General features: G+C 44.3%; 1 protein-coding gene across 1 annotated transcript in view; it reads left to right on the top strand.

The window, feature by feature from the left end:
- The window catches only part of DYNC1H1 (dynein cytoplasmic 1 heavy chain 1), a 61,528-nt gene that overhangs the window by 5,852 nt on the left and 41,078 nt on the right, over positions 1-14,598 (top strand). Inside the window, exons 2-10 of the mRNA XM_019747152.2 lie at positions 2,031-2,118; positions 4,049-4,222; positions 4,447-4,702; positions 5,077-5,263; positions 7,197-7,468; positions 7,559-7,786; positions 10,721-11,797; positions 12,500-12,679; positions 14,019-14,168. Coding sequence (XP_019602711.1) covers positions 2,031-2,118; positions 4,049-4,222; positions 4,447-4,702; positions 5,077-5,263; positions 7,197-7,468; positions 7,559-7,786; positions 10,721-11,797; positions 12,500-12,679; positions 14,019-14,168 — 2,612 coding nt within the window. The remainder of the gene's footprint in view (positions 1-2,030; positions 2,119-4,048; positions 4,223-4,446; positions 4,703-5,076; positions 5,264-7,196; positions 7,469-7,558; positions 7,787-10,720; positions 11,798-12,499; positions 12,680-14,018; positions 14,169-14,598) is intronic.

Raw genomic sequence — 14,598 nt, 5'->3', positions numbered from 1 at the left:
GTGCTTGCATTTTATGGCTTGCAATTATATGCGTGGTTGGTTTCAGGCAGAAGGACTTATCTTGTGGTATATCCACATTTCAGTAGTTATAAAACTTAATTGATTTGATTAGTTGGTATTCTGTTTTTTAGTTAGTCATTAGTTTGAAAAACAGCTTGTAAGTACCTGGCATACTAGAATGTTCTACCACCTTCTCCCCTTCTAAAAATTAATACGAAAAACAATATTTTGGAAGAGTTATTGTCTTAGATATACTAATTGTGTGAATTTTGTATTTGTTTCTCATCTTAAAGCTAATGAAGCAGATTAGCTTTTGTGCAGACCCTATACCCTCAGATTTCCTAGTTTTTAGCACTTAAAGAAACTGGACAGACCACCTAATTTAATACCCCACTCCCTCTGCTGCGCACTTTACAGCTCACGAATTTGAAGCCCAGAGGAAGAAAAATCACTTTCCCAAGATCACTTAGCTAAGTCTACTGCCTTGGCTGTTACATGACAACAGAAAAGGGAAGGCCAACCCTGTGTGTATCTTGTTAATTTACTCCTTAGATAGTGACTTTGGCAAACGCAGGTATTCCACCTACTGTGTCATTGCAAAGATAATTTGACTAGAGCATTGAGGCATCTAGTGGGTTAGTGCTAGATCTCCAGGTTTGGATTATGTCCCATTCTTACACATTTTTAATTTTTCAATTTTGATTTTTAACTATTTAGAAACTTTGTCTACATGCATCTTGAGCTGTCTTACTATTAAATTCAGTAGACTTTTTAAAATGACTGCTGTGTGTGGTGTTTGCTGTGTGGGATCCAGCAGGGTCCCTGCCTTCCAGAAGCTCACTGCTGGGGAGAAAGAGGAGTCCATAAGTGGACCCCAGAGCAGGGCCTGAAAAGCGCCACAGGAGCAGAGGGAATGGTTAGGTAATGCAGTTTGGTTTTTTCGTTTGTTTCAATAACATTAGTGATGCAGCTCTTTTTTTTAATTTTATTGGGGAATATTCAGGAACAGTGTGTTTCTCCAGGGCCCATCAGCTCCAAGTCATTGTCCTTCAATCTAGTTGTAGAGGGCACAGCTCAGCTCCAAGTCCAGTTACTGTTTTCAATCTTAGTTGCAGGGGGTGCAGCCCACCATCCCATTCGGGAATTGAACCAGCAACCTTGTTGTCAAGAGCTCGCACTCTAACCAACTGAGCCATCTGGCTGCCCCTCCGGCAGCTCAGTGGCAACTCGTCTTCAGTCTAGTTGTGGAGGGCGCAGCTCACTGGCCCATGTGGGACTCAAACCGGCAACCCTATTGTTCAGAGCTCGCGCTCTAACCAACTGAACCATCCAGCTGCCCCCCGAATGCAGTTTCTTGATAGCAGTTTTCTTGTTGGGGGTTTGCCCTGGGGCGCCTTGCTGAGGGAGGGGGCCGGCCATGTACTGGTGAGGACCCTGGGTTTGGAGTCACAGACTTCTGAATTCTCACTTTGTCCCATTCCAGCTACATGGCAATTTACCTACATTCCTTACTTGGAAAACTGGCATAGTAACAGCCATGCCAGCCCCCATGGGTTAAAGGTGTGCCACACCTAAAGTACTTAGTAAAATGTCTGTCACATAGTAAGTGCTGAGTAAACAGCTGCACAGAACAGGCGGGGAGGTGGGTGGAGGTGACTTCTGTGTTTGGAGCACGGGATGAGACGGTGGGATGGCGCGGGCAGAGCGGGCTGTAGGGGGCACCTAGCACTGCCCGGCCAGGCCCTGAGGTGGCACTTCTCTGCGTCCGCTCGGTTCACCCTCCCAAAACACTGGCTTGCCGGTGCTGCCCCGATTTGCAGACAAGGAAACGGAGGTCAGAGCTGTTAACCACCTTGCCCAGGATCATGCAGTGAAGAGGTGCCCCGTCAGAAAAAATGGGTAGAGCCAAGTCAGAGGGGTTTAAATGTCAGGTTGGGGGTGGGGTGAGCTAATCATTCTGTAAGCAGTTGATAAATTAAAAATTGGAAATGTTGACAGGGATTTGATGCAATATCTATTATGATTTGTAGAGGACGTTGGTGACGAAGGAGAAGAAGAAAAAGAATTCATTTCCTACAACATCAACATAGACATTCATTATGGAGTTAAGTCCAACAGGTGAGTAGTGTGAAAATACCGTGATCTTGGGCGCTGCACTTGCCAGAATTAAATGTCAATCTTAACTGACTCAAATGAAGACATTAAGAAACATTCAAAAGATTTCTGGTCTCTAAATTCAGTATCTTAGCTTTGATTTCATATATTCAAATTAAGAGGGTTTCTAAGTCAGTATACATTCTAAAATATTTTTACTTTTATTGCCATGTCATAGTACCCATTTTAGGTTATCTAACAACACTCAGATTATGTCTGGATTTTCATAATTATAAATAACTAGTGAATATTCTTCAGTACAGTTGTGGTTCTTTTTTAGGATAAATCCCTAAAATTGCATTCCAGGTTCAGATGCAATGCTTCATTAAAGTTTTTAATACATGTTACCAGATTTTCCATCTTCCAGAAACATTGTGCCAATTTATACTCCAGTAGACATAAATTTAAATATATAAACATTATAATCGATTCTGCATTGGCTTTTAAAACCTTTTTATTTTGAATAATTTCAACTCTTACAAAAGAGTGACACGAATAGTTTCTTGAACTACTAGAGAGCAGTTGTGAACATTTGCACCATCATTGTTTCCTGGACCATTTGAGAGTCGGTTATGGACAACCTGCCCCCTTTCCGTAAATGCTTCAGGGTATTTCCTCAGAACAAGGACATTCTTGTTCATACTGGTATCAGTATAGGTGTCAACCTCAGGAGACGTAATGTTGGTATCATACAAGTCAGGGACAGCACGTATTCAGATCGTCTCAGTAAGGTTCTTTACAGTGATTCCCCTGTGATCCGGATTCAGTTCTGTGTCTGTTGTCTTTTTGTGTCTTTCATGACATTGATGTTTTCGATAAGTATAGACCAGTGGTTTTATAGAACATCCTTCAATTGGTTTTGTCTGATGTTTGTGCATGATTAGATTCAGTTTCTACATTTTTGGCAGGAATACTATTGCAACTCAGTTCCTTCTCAAGTCAAGGAAGCCTCATTGACTCTTTAAATAATACTAAGTATTATGTATAAAGTACTGGCCTGGGATGTGGAAAATTCAAATATTCATTTTCTTAAAGCTATTAATTCAGCCATCTTTGAGCACCTGTTATGTGTATGATATCGCCATAGGTATGCAAAAAATGAAAGCTAGTTCCTGTTTCTAAGAGGCTCGTGGTCTTTGGGGAATAGAATGGTAGATACACAACTAACTGTAATAGTTGACAAAAATCTACCGTGAAACATGGAGATTAGAGAGACTGCTTCTGATTAGGGAAGGCCCCGCGGAGGAAGTAATGCTGGAACTGAGTTTTGAGGGTAACTTGGAATTTCAGCAGATGAATATAGATTTCTTAAGCAAAAACACAAGCGCACATGACACGTTTAGAGAATGGGACATCTAGCTTAAGTAGTGCCTCAGGGTGGGGAAGGGGTGCATAGCAGGAGATGGAGCTGGCAGAGTTGGTTTAGGCCAGGCTGTGGGGATCCTGGAATGCCCACTTGTCACTTTAACCTATTGGTGACTTTTGTTGTTCAAGCTGATATGTGACTTAGTGCCATCAATGAATGCTATAGATTATTATAAGACCAGAGCTAAGCACATTGTGGCTTGTAACTTGCAGTTGCCAGGGAGGTTAGTTTTAGTGAGGCCAAGATTATAAATTTAACCAAGATATGGGACAAATAACTGCCTGGTTTCATGGTCACATGCTATAACCATAACCTTGATTTCATAGTTCTCACGTAAGTAAATGAGTAAAGAAAAATGAGCAATATATTTCACTATTAGAAAAGCAACAATTTATTCATAATAAGATTTTAAAATTAAAACATTCATATGAATTTTTAATTTGTATGTAACACAAAGAAGGCTGCAGTTGTTAAGACTGATTAGGAATGAGACTTCCTGTTCTACTTTCTTCTTGTGCTTTCTTTTAGCTTGGCGTTCATTAAACGTACTCCAGTAATTGATGCAGACAAACCAGTGTCCTCCCAGCTCCGAGTTCTCACACTCAGTGAAGACTCACCATACGAGACCTTGCATTCTTTCATCAGCAACGCGGTGGCGCCTTTTTTTAAGTCCTACATCAGAGAGTCCGGCAAGGCAGACAGGTAAAAACTGTGTTTCTGGTTGGTTTGGATCGTATTTCACTTAGTGTTTACCAGACACTGGGAGATGTAAAATTCAGGAATTGGGACGGTAAAGCTAACAAGCCAAGAGGGTGTAAATCCACTGCATTAAAAAAATGTATATTCTTAATACTTGACCTAAAATAAGAACATCTCTTTGGAGGCCAATAGTGCACTCAGTTTGGAGGTATTTCCTATCTTTTTAGGGATGGTGATAAAATGGCTCCTTCGGTTGAAAAAAAGATTGCAGAACTTGAAATGGGACTCCTTCACCTGCAACAAAATATTGAAATTCCAGAGATCAGCCTGCCAATTCATCCAATTATTACAAATGTTGCAAAACAGTGCTACGAACGTGGAGAAAAGCCGAAAGTCACAGACTTTGGAGAGAAGGTGGAGGACCCCACGTTTCTGAATCAGCTGCAGTCTGGAGTCAACCGCTGGATCCGAGAGATTCAGAAAGTAAGAGCGCAGATTGAAAGGATCGTGTACAGTGTCTCTCTCTGTGCTGTCTGTGAGCAAACTGGTCCCAGAGTCTGTCAGTGAGGTCAGTGCTGCGGTGACTATTAGCCGTGCTACTGTTGGTCCCGGGGGAGCCCCGCAGAGGACGACACGGGCCAGGGGTGTGAGGTTGTGTACTTACTAACCCTGACGCGCTCATCTCAGCCACCTCATACCTTTGATCTCAAGTTAAACCACTTACAAGTTACAGGGAAGCAAATCTACTTGAAATATAAACAGTGCAATTAAATTGTAATGCATGTGTTTAGTTAATGATACTTAGTCTATCTTTGTTTAAATAGTAAATACTCTTGAATGTTATTTTTTCTTTAAAGGTGACCAAACTTGATCGAGATCCTGCCTCAGGAACTGCTTTACAGGAAATTAGTTTTTGGCTGAACTTGGAACGTGCGTTATATCGCATACAGGAGAAACGAGAGAGCCCAGAAGTTCTCCTTACTCTGGATATCTTGAAACATGGCAAGCGTTTCCATGCCACCGTTAGTTTCGACACTGATACAGGTGAAAACTAGAACTAATAATCTGGTCGAGTAATTAATCTGGCTTTTGTGAGATCTTACTGATAATTTAGATGAAAATGAACAGATTCACCATCTTTCCTGACCGTTTCCTCTCTTGCATCTGTCTCATCCCCCCCACCCCCCCCAGTTCTAGATAATGGAAATGACTTTTCCACACCCCTCCCTTCCCTTCAGGGGTTTTGAGAACATGAGCCAGTTTCCAGGCCTGAGTATAGAGAGCCTTGGGAGTTTCCCTCCTGTTCCTAGTTCCTTGGTTCCTCGAGCAGGCTGTGCTTTCTCAGTGTGAAATCGCTGTGCTTCTGCCAGTCCAGGCAGGAAGATGGTTTACATCAAGCAGAAGTTACTTGGTGCGCAGGGCCGTGGAAGGAGAGCAGCCACTACTTACTTTCTCTTCCTCCTTTGACCTGCCCTTCCCTGCTCATCGCCTTCCTCCCTGCTCTGCAAAGTGGGCGAGGGGAATTTAGTTTCCCGCCTGGGCGACAGTGTGAGTGACGCTGCGTTAGCACACAGTAGGCACACGGACGATGGAGCGACCTGGCACGGTTAGCATTTCTGTACCACTCTGTGCCCACAGAGATGTGTTGGAATGAGTAGGCAGGGCTGCAGTAGTTGTCGTGTTCTTTTCCTTTCCTGCCAAAAAAGGCGTGGTGCCCACATTCTAAATGTTAGAGGAAGTTCCAGGTGGAAAGTGTCCTGTTACATTGATTACACTGCACACCTTACCTGAGCATTCACTGGGGCTGAAAAGTATGTCTTGACTTTTTTTTGTAATACCTCTGAAACCTTTATTTCCTTCCTAATACATTTTTTTTAAATCTAATGTCAGAGGAAATCAAAAAACAGACTCGGACCCAGGTGCTTGATGATTCTGTGTCCATAACACACTCACCTACCTTGAGCCATGGGTATATAATTTAAATTTTAGTGTGTTTAAGGAAGATACAATTCTAGTTTTTCTAAACTCAGATAATATAGAAAGCAAAAAAAGATGAAATATGAGGATACCACCCACAGCCTTTAGCGTGTATGAATTGATTGATTTGCTTTAAAAAACAAAAGTGAGACCATACTAGGCCCATCCTGTTATAACACGGGTTTGTTTTCAAATATCAAACAATTTCTGTCACTAAATCTTCTATAACATCAAAACGTCCCATTGTGAGGATACATTTTAGTTTACTCACCCAGTATTAAGTCTGTATGGAATATCCTTTTACTACCTTATATCCTTTATTACCCTATTTTTTTTCCCAAAATTTTATTGGGGAATATTGGGAGACAGTGTGCTTCTCCAGGGCCCATCAGCTCCAAGTCATTGTCCTTCAATCTAGTTGTAGAGGGTGCAGCTCAGCTCCAAGTCCAGTGGCCGTTTTCAATCTTAGTTGCAGGGGGCGCAGCCCACCATCCCATGCGGGAATTGAACTGGTAACCTTGTTGAGAGCTCACGCTCTAACCAACTGAGCCATCTGGCCGCCCCTCCGGAAGCTCAGTGGCAGCTCACTGTCTTCAATCTAATTGTGGAGGGCGCAGCTCACTGGCCCATGTGGGAATCGAACTGTCATCCCTGAGGTTCAGAGCTCGTGCTCTAACCAACTGAGCCATCTGGTCACCCCTACCCTTTTTTTTAATTGAGGTGAAATTGACATGTAACATTATATTATGGTTGTATTACTCTATATCAGGGGTGTCAAAACTTTTTTCAATGTTTGTTACCAAGGGCCATATGCGGTAAAATACACAAACAGCCCGGGCACTCACTTGAGGTGAAGTACGTATTGCCTCACCTGGTTTATTTAAGTAAACTAAATATATTTTTGGAATTTGCTGTGGGCCAATTAACAATGGATTGCGGGCCGCAGTTTTGACACCCCTGCTTTGTATCAACACTGTTAACTGTTTCTCTGTTAAACTAGGTCTCAAACAGGCTTTGGAAACTGTGAATGACTACAATCCTCTGATGAAAGATTTTCCTCTGAATGATTTGCTGTCTGCCACTGAGCTGGACAAAATCAGGCAGGCACTTGTGGCAATTTTCACCCACCTGAGAAAGATCCGAAACACAAAGTATCCCATTCAGAGGGCGCTGCGTTTGGTGGAGGCCATCTCAAGAGACTTGAGCTCTCAGCTACTCAAAGTGCTAGGCACTAGAAAGCTGATGCATGTCGCTTATGAAGAATTTGAAAAAGTATGTTTTCATGTATCAGAAATTTACCTCAGGGCGTTGAGATGAAACCGTGCTCTAATAATAAACTTGCTTTCTTAAATTACATCCTAGGTTATGGTCGCCTGCTTTGAAGTTTTCCAGACTTGGGATGATGAATATGAGAAACTGCAGGTGTTGCTGAGAGACATTGTCAAAAGGAAAAGGGAGGAAAACCTGAAGATGGTGTGGCGGATCAACCCGGCTCACCGGAAGCTGCAGTCTCGCCTTGACCAGATGAGAAAATTCAGACGCCAGCACGAGCAGCTGAGAGCTGTCATCGTCAGGGTCCTGAGGCCACAGGTAGGACTCCCGTTCTGAAAATTCCTACAGGCAGTGTTCTAATGATGCACGCTTTTTTTTCAAGAATTAACTACTTGTTTCTATTTTGCACTGTTAAGTACTTCTTCAGCTTTATTTCCATCTTGTCACTGTCATCTTTGAGATCGAGTGATTGTGTATTATATTGTTTCAATCCAAATCTTTTAACATTCTCTGCACATTTATTCCCACCCCCAAATTTCATGGACTCTAGAGCCAGACTTCCTGGGTTTTAACCTGTGACTCCACCGTTTAACTAGCTGTGTGACTTGGACACAGTGTTTAACCTTTTCTCCAGATTCCTCATCTGCAAAATGGGGGTAATAATTGCATGTGTTTGAGATTTAGTGAAAGAGTTAAGTGACTCATTTTCATTGTACCTGCTTTTTTTCCTCTTCTTCACCAGTGCTTTTCTTCCCTTAAAAAATCTAGTCCAGAAATGTAAGATGGATTGAGATATGTAGGTAGAGGAATTGATAGAGAGATATGATAAAGCCAATATATAGCAAATGTTAATTAACTGGATGTTAGTTATAGGCCCTAGATAGGGGTATAGGTGTTCAGTCTGTAATACTTTCAACCCTCCTATGGTTTGAAAGTTTTGTAATAAATTGTTAGGGGAGTGTCCAATCTAGAAATCATGCCATCTAGGAAGATCCATTTACAGGTTGGGGTGCCTACTGTTCAGGGTTGAGTAATTGTTAATAACGAATCCTCAGCATGTCTTCACTTGGTGCGGTACATTGGTACTAACATACGTGCACGTGTATGGGGCTGGCTTTTAATGTTTTACACTGAGAGTTTGAGACTCGTGCTGACTCCTAGCCTAGGGTTTCTTAACCCCTCTCGCCATGTATCTCTTCTCATGTATCATTTTTTTAAAGAACTTTGTATGTTTTCTTTGTTTTTCACATCACGTGGTACACAGCCTTTATATCAGTAAAGTTGTATAAATCTACGTATGTGTATGTTCTTAGTGTGTTTTATTGGCATGTTTAGTCAGCTCATTCAGTATAATTATCGATGTGGTTGCATCCAGATGTGCCATTTCCTGTTTGTTTCCCACCCAGCTCATTTTTTTTGTTCTACTGTCTTCCAGCTCCCTTCTTTTGTGTTAGGTTTAGTGTATCATTTTAAGTTCCTCGCTAGACTTGTAGCTATATGTCTTTGAATTTTCTTTTTAGTGATTACTCTTGGGATTACAATATGCATCTTTAATTATGACAAAGTCAATACTGACTTCCAGTAGAATATAAGACCCTCGTACCTGTATAGCTCTGTTTCCTTCTGCTTGTCATATGTACACTGGGAAAATAATTCTATTCTTGTCACATATATTACATCTGTATATGTTAGAAACCCAACAATACAGTGTTGTAAGTTTTGTTTTAAACAGTCATACACATTTTCGAAAAACTAGGAGAAGAAAAATAATATATATATTCTTTTACATTTGTCCACATATTTACATTTTCAAATTCTCTTCATTCCTTCCTGTGGGTCTGAGTTAGTGTCTGGTGTCTTTTCCCTTTAACCTAAAAGAATTCCATTAGTATTTCTTGTTCCATAGGTCTGCTGGCAACAACAAGTTCTCTCATTTTTTGTTTATCAGGAAAGATATTTCACTTTCGTATTTGAAGGATAGTTTCACTAGATATAGAATTCTTGGGTGACAGCAAGTTGTAAGTCCTCCCAGATTTTCATTCTTACAGGGCTCCCTGGGGTCTCCTGTGTGGGTATAATTTCCTAGCTCAGCCGTTCTCAGGCTCTCTCATTTCCAGAATCTCCCCTTCAAACTCATGGCTATTCTGCTCCCCCCAGCAAAGCTGCAGTTTTGCCTGCATGAGCTCGGGGATGGCAGCACCTCTAGGCAAGAGGGTGTTCTCACCTTGTTGTGAGCGAACACTTCTCAGGTTGTTGGCTCCCTTTGGTTCTTTCCATTGTCCTGGAAAGGTCGTTTTTAAAAATTTTGTGCAGTGTTTGTTATTACACTATCATTACCAGGAGTCTTCAGAATGTTTTAAATGCATAAACTAAAATGGATAGGTTTGCAGTTAGAAACAGTTTTGAAAGTGTGATCAAGTAATCCATGTGCTCCTCCGTGAACACACAAAATAGCCACGGGCCCACCACCATCATTTTGAGGCAGTGATGGCCATAAACAGGCTCTCAGGGTACGTACAACTGGGATGTGATGGGCAAGAACTGATTGTGCCAAAGTCTGGGACTGTGGCATGCATGCGTAAGTGGAGGCAATATTATGTTATAGTTAGGGGCTAGGGAAATAATGATTTTCATTTCCCCCAAATTCCCAGTCTGTCTAAAGGGCATCTGTGGACCCCAGGTCAAGACCCTGCCTAGCTTTCTAATACTGTGGGAGTGTGGGCGTGCGGCACGTGTGGAAGTGTAGCACTTCCTGCTGGAAAGACCATGTGTTTGCCCCGTCCTCTCCGGTAGAACTGAAGAGAGGTTTCTTACGTTACTAGAGCACTTTACCTGTGCCTCTGCTGTGTACTTATGGGTTAGAATTTAAGGTTTTTAAAAATCAAAAAGGAAGATTATTTATGTTGGCAACTGAGTTTGTACGTAGCACTCCTGTGAATTACTGAGCTTTCCAATGCAGTTTTAATTGTCAACTAGACCTTGAAAAGGGAAGTACCCAAAACCCAGGTTTTGACACGTTAATTTAGCTTCTTAAGCAATGAAACTGCATTGTCAGAAGACCTGACATTGCAGAGTTAGAATATACTCTGTAGTGTTTTATTCAGCTTTGTTGAGTTGTGGTTACAAAATGTTTGACTAAAAGTTAAAAACCTCTGTAGCTGACTGGTAATTTTGTGTGATGTGTGCTACGGGTGGACCACAAAATAAGAATCTTCGCTTGGTGACCTCTGGTTACGTATCCTTCTCTTGTAGGTCACAGCAGTCGCACAACAGAATCAAGGAGAGGTTCCCGAGCCCCAGGACATGAAAGTGGCTGAGGTTCTCTTTGATGCTGCTGACGCGAATGCGATTGAGGAGGTCAACCTGGCGTACGAGAACGTCAAGGAGGTCGACGGGCTGGATGTGTCCAAGGAGGGCACGGAGGCATGGGAGGCAGCCATGAAGAGATACGATGAGAGGATTGACCGGGTGGAGACACGGATCACTGCCCGCCTGCGGGATCAGCTCGGCACCGCCAAGAATGCGAACGAGATGTTTAGGATTTTCTCCAGGTTCAACGCGCTGTTCGTCAGGCCTCACATCCGCGGTGCCATCCGCGAGTACCAGACCCAGCTAATCCAGCGTGTGAAAGATGACATCGAGTCTCTTCATGACAAGTTCAAAGTGCAGTACCCACAAAGCCAGGCGTGTAAGATGAGCCACGTGCGTGACCTGCCGCCCGTGTCAGGCTCCATCATCTGGGCGAAGCAGATCGACAGACAGCTGACCGCCTACATGAAGCGCGTGGAAGACGTGCTGGGCAAGGGCTGGGAGAACCACGTGGAGGGCCAGAAGCTGAAGCAGGACGGCGACAGCTTCCGCATGAAGCTCAACACCCAGGAGATATTTGACGACTGGGCCCGGAAGGTCCAGCAGCGGAACCTGGGCGTCTCGGGGCGCATCTTCACCATCGAGAGCACTCGGGTTCGGGGCCGCTCGGGCAACGTCCTCAAGCTCAAGGTTAACTTCCTTCCTGAGATCATCACACTCTCCAAAGAGGTCCGAAACCTCAAGTGGCTGGGTTTCCGAGTCCCGCTGGCCATTGTGAACAAGGCTCACCAAGCAAACCAGCTCTACCCGTTTGCCATCTCCCTGATCGAGAGTGTCCGCACTTACGAACGGACCTGTGAGAAGGTGGAGGAGCGGAACACCATCTCCCTTTTGGTCGCCGGCCTGAAAAAGGAAGTGCAGGCTCTGATCGCAGAGGGCATTGCGCTGGTGTGGGAGTCCTACAAACTCGATCCGTACGTGCAGCGCTTAGCAGAGACTGTCTTCAACTTCCAAGAAAAGGTGCGTTCTGAGTTCATCTCCTGTGTGCAGGAGTGAGCCAGACAGTCACAGCTAACTCACTTAGCACACTGTTCTCCCGCAGAAGGTGTGTGTGACTGATGAGGCACCAGGTCATGTGAGCTGAACGGAGAAGGGGCTGTTTGATGGGGTTGGGCTTTGGGGGAGGCCGTTCAGTAATAACACCCTGATTTAGAAGCCAGTGGAGAGGTGACGGACGCCGGAGTCTGACAGCAGGAGAGCTTTATTGCAGATAAAGCTGCGTGGAGAACGTGGCTCTAGGTCTGCAGCCATGGCGCTTGCTGCTGATCCACCCCAGACCTGGGCTTCCTCCTGGGCTCCAGGGCAGCTGGACAGTTGTCAGCCTGCTGGCCCCACGCCTGCCACTGCAGACAGACCAGCATGCGAGCGTCTGGTGCACAGGCTGGCTCCCAAGGACGGAGAAGGTGCTGATCAGAACACAGTTTATTTCCGGCTCCTGACTTAACAATCAGAGGTCGCCTTTCCCAGGAGCAGGAGGGAGCGAGGGGGAGAAGCTAGTAGTTTTCATAAGTTTCCCTTCCTTCTCAGCCCAACAAATAGGATTAGCTGTTTGTGGAAGAGCTTCTCTACTTAGAGCATTTCTTAGTTAACTGAGAAGAATGTACGTAAGAATTAAGGGGTAGAGTGACGGGTGTTTTAAATATTAAATATACTTTCCTTTAGGTGGATGACCTGCTGATTATTGAAGAGAAAATTGACCTGGAGGTCCGCTCCTTGGAGACGTGCATGTACGATCACAAGACCTTCTCGGAGATCCTGAACAGAGTCCAGAAAGCCGTGGACGACCTGAACCTGCACTCCTACTCCAACCTGCCCATCTGGGTCAACAAGCTGGACATGGAGGTCAGCTGCGGCTTGTCACGAACGCCACCGGGCCTTGTCCGCGGGTCAGCGTAGGGCTGGGGCCTCCTTCGTGAGCTTACTAGTTTGTCCCTGAAAAGCAGTTATCAGTGATGGTTTAGTTTCCCCTCAGAAATCGCATTTGACTAGTAACGATGGAGCTCAGCTGTCGTACTGGCAGTACTCGCGGCTGTTCCAGGTTGGAGGCGGGCAGGGAGCTGTGAGGGAGGAGAGGGCGTTCTCCGTGTGCCTGGGTATGTGACAGCCTCCTGCTTGGCCTCCCTGCTCTTCTCATAATTTAGGTTGTCCTTCCCGGCCCACCTCCAGGCGTCCTCTGATAACACTGCCCTCTCCACCACCCAATTAAAAAAGAAATACTCGATGACAAATACCTCTTAGACGTGTGTGGGGAGGGGAGAAGAGAGAGAGAGAGAGTGTGTGTGTGACAGACAGACACACGCATACTTAACCGCCCCACATGGCTTGCTCGTTGGTGGATGTAAGAGAGTACACCCCTGACGGGTCTCAGGAAGGATATCTTAGGGCTGAGGTCACTCAGTGGACAGGTGGTAACTGGTCAGTTCCAAGCTGTTTGTGGTTCACAGGTTTTCTCTTCCTTTCCCTTTTAAAATGGCTAAGTTGCAGTGTGTCCACATAAGGGACACTAACAGTGAAAGTTAACAAACGCCGCTCTTGAATCCACTGAACTTCCCTAGTTGTTCTCATAGCTGCCCTCACAGCATTTCCAGGGTGGTTGTGTGGCCCAAGGCAGACTCTTCACAAAGACATACACGTGTTCTGTTTGTAGGAAATTTACTTGTCTCATTCTAGATCAGAGAGAAGATGTTGTTGTTTACTTGTTAAGAGAGAAAGTGGTTACTATGTGTGGTAACAGATGTGATCATTTTGCAATATATACAAATGTTGAATCATTGTACACCTGAAACTAATGTAATGTCAATTATACCTCACTTATAAAAAAAAAAAGAAAATTATTTAATCTCTAAATTATAGTTTTCTAGTTTTATTTCTGAGGCTGCCAGGAAAACACTTTTATTTTGTAAACTACTTATATTAATCAGATATCGAGACTTTAACTATATCTGACTGTGTCTCCACTTGGGAGGCTTGGTGACAGCCCACAGGTGGAGACAGTCAGCCTAACAGAGAGCAGGTATCTGAGGCCCAGAGAAAGTGACGGAAGTGAGACTGCGAATAGCGGGGGGCGGGGGGTGTAGTTAGTAATTTTATCTTTGACCTGAAACCTCTGCTTTCTATTTTATGTGCTCTGTGAGCTAACTTGTAGAGGAATCACTATTTTTCAACGTTACTTTCTCTGCAGATTGAAAGAATATTGGGCGTTCGCCTGCAAGCTGGTCTGAGAGCTTGGACCCAGGTGCTTCTCGGACACGCTGAGGATAAAGCCGAAGTTGACATGGACACGGACGCACCACAAGTCAGTCACAAGCCCGGCGGAGAGCCCAGGATCAAAGTGAGTCTTTCCCACAGCAGCTCATTTGCAAGTCAGTAAACTTTTCCGCCTAAAAAGTACCCATGAAAAGGCCACTTTACAGTGGAGAAACCTGACAGACACCACCTTGCCCAGGTGACCAGGTCAGCAGCACCCACGCCGTGTGTGTGGAGTAAGGAGGAGGGCCCTGCACCTCTGTGGGCTTTCTCCCTAAATCTCTCAGCCTCATTCTAGTCTGGAGCGAAACATCAGACAAATCCAGATTGAGGGTCATGCTACAAAACCCTTGCCCAGTACTCCTCCAGAGTGTCAAGGTCATGAGAAAGACAAGGAAAAAGTGAGGACCTTCCCCGATTAGAAAGGATTAAGGAGTTGTGGCAGCTGTGATGCGGTATTCTGGATTAGATCCTGGGAAATCTGGCTAAAGCCTGTATTGTAGTTAGTACTGTAT

The sequence above is a fragment of the Rhinolophus sinicus genome, linkage group LG03, assembly GCF_036562045.2.
Source record: "Rhinolophus sinicus isolate RSC01 linkage group LG03, ASM3656204v1, whole genome shotgun sequence".
Taxonomy (NCBI): Eukaryota; Metazoa; Chordata; class Mammalia; order Chiroptera; family Rhinolophidae; genus Rhinolophus; species Rhinolophus sinicus.
This window is presented reverse-complemented; position numbering and strand designations above follow the sequence as displayed.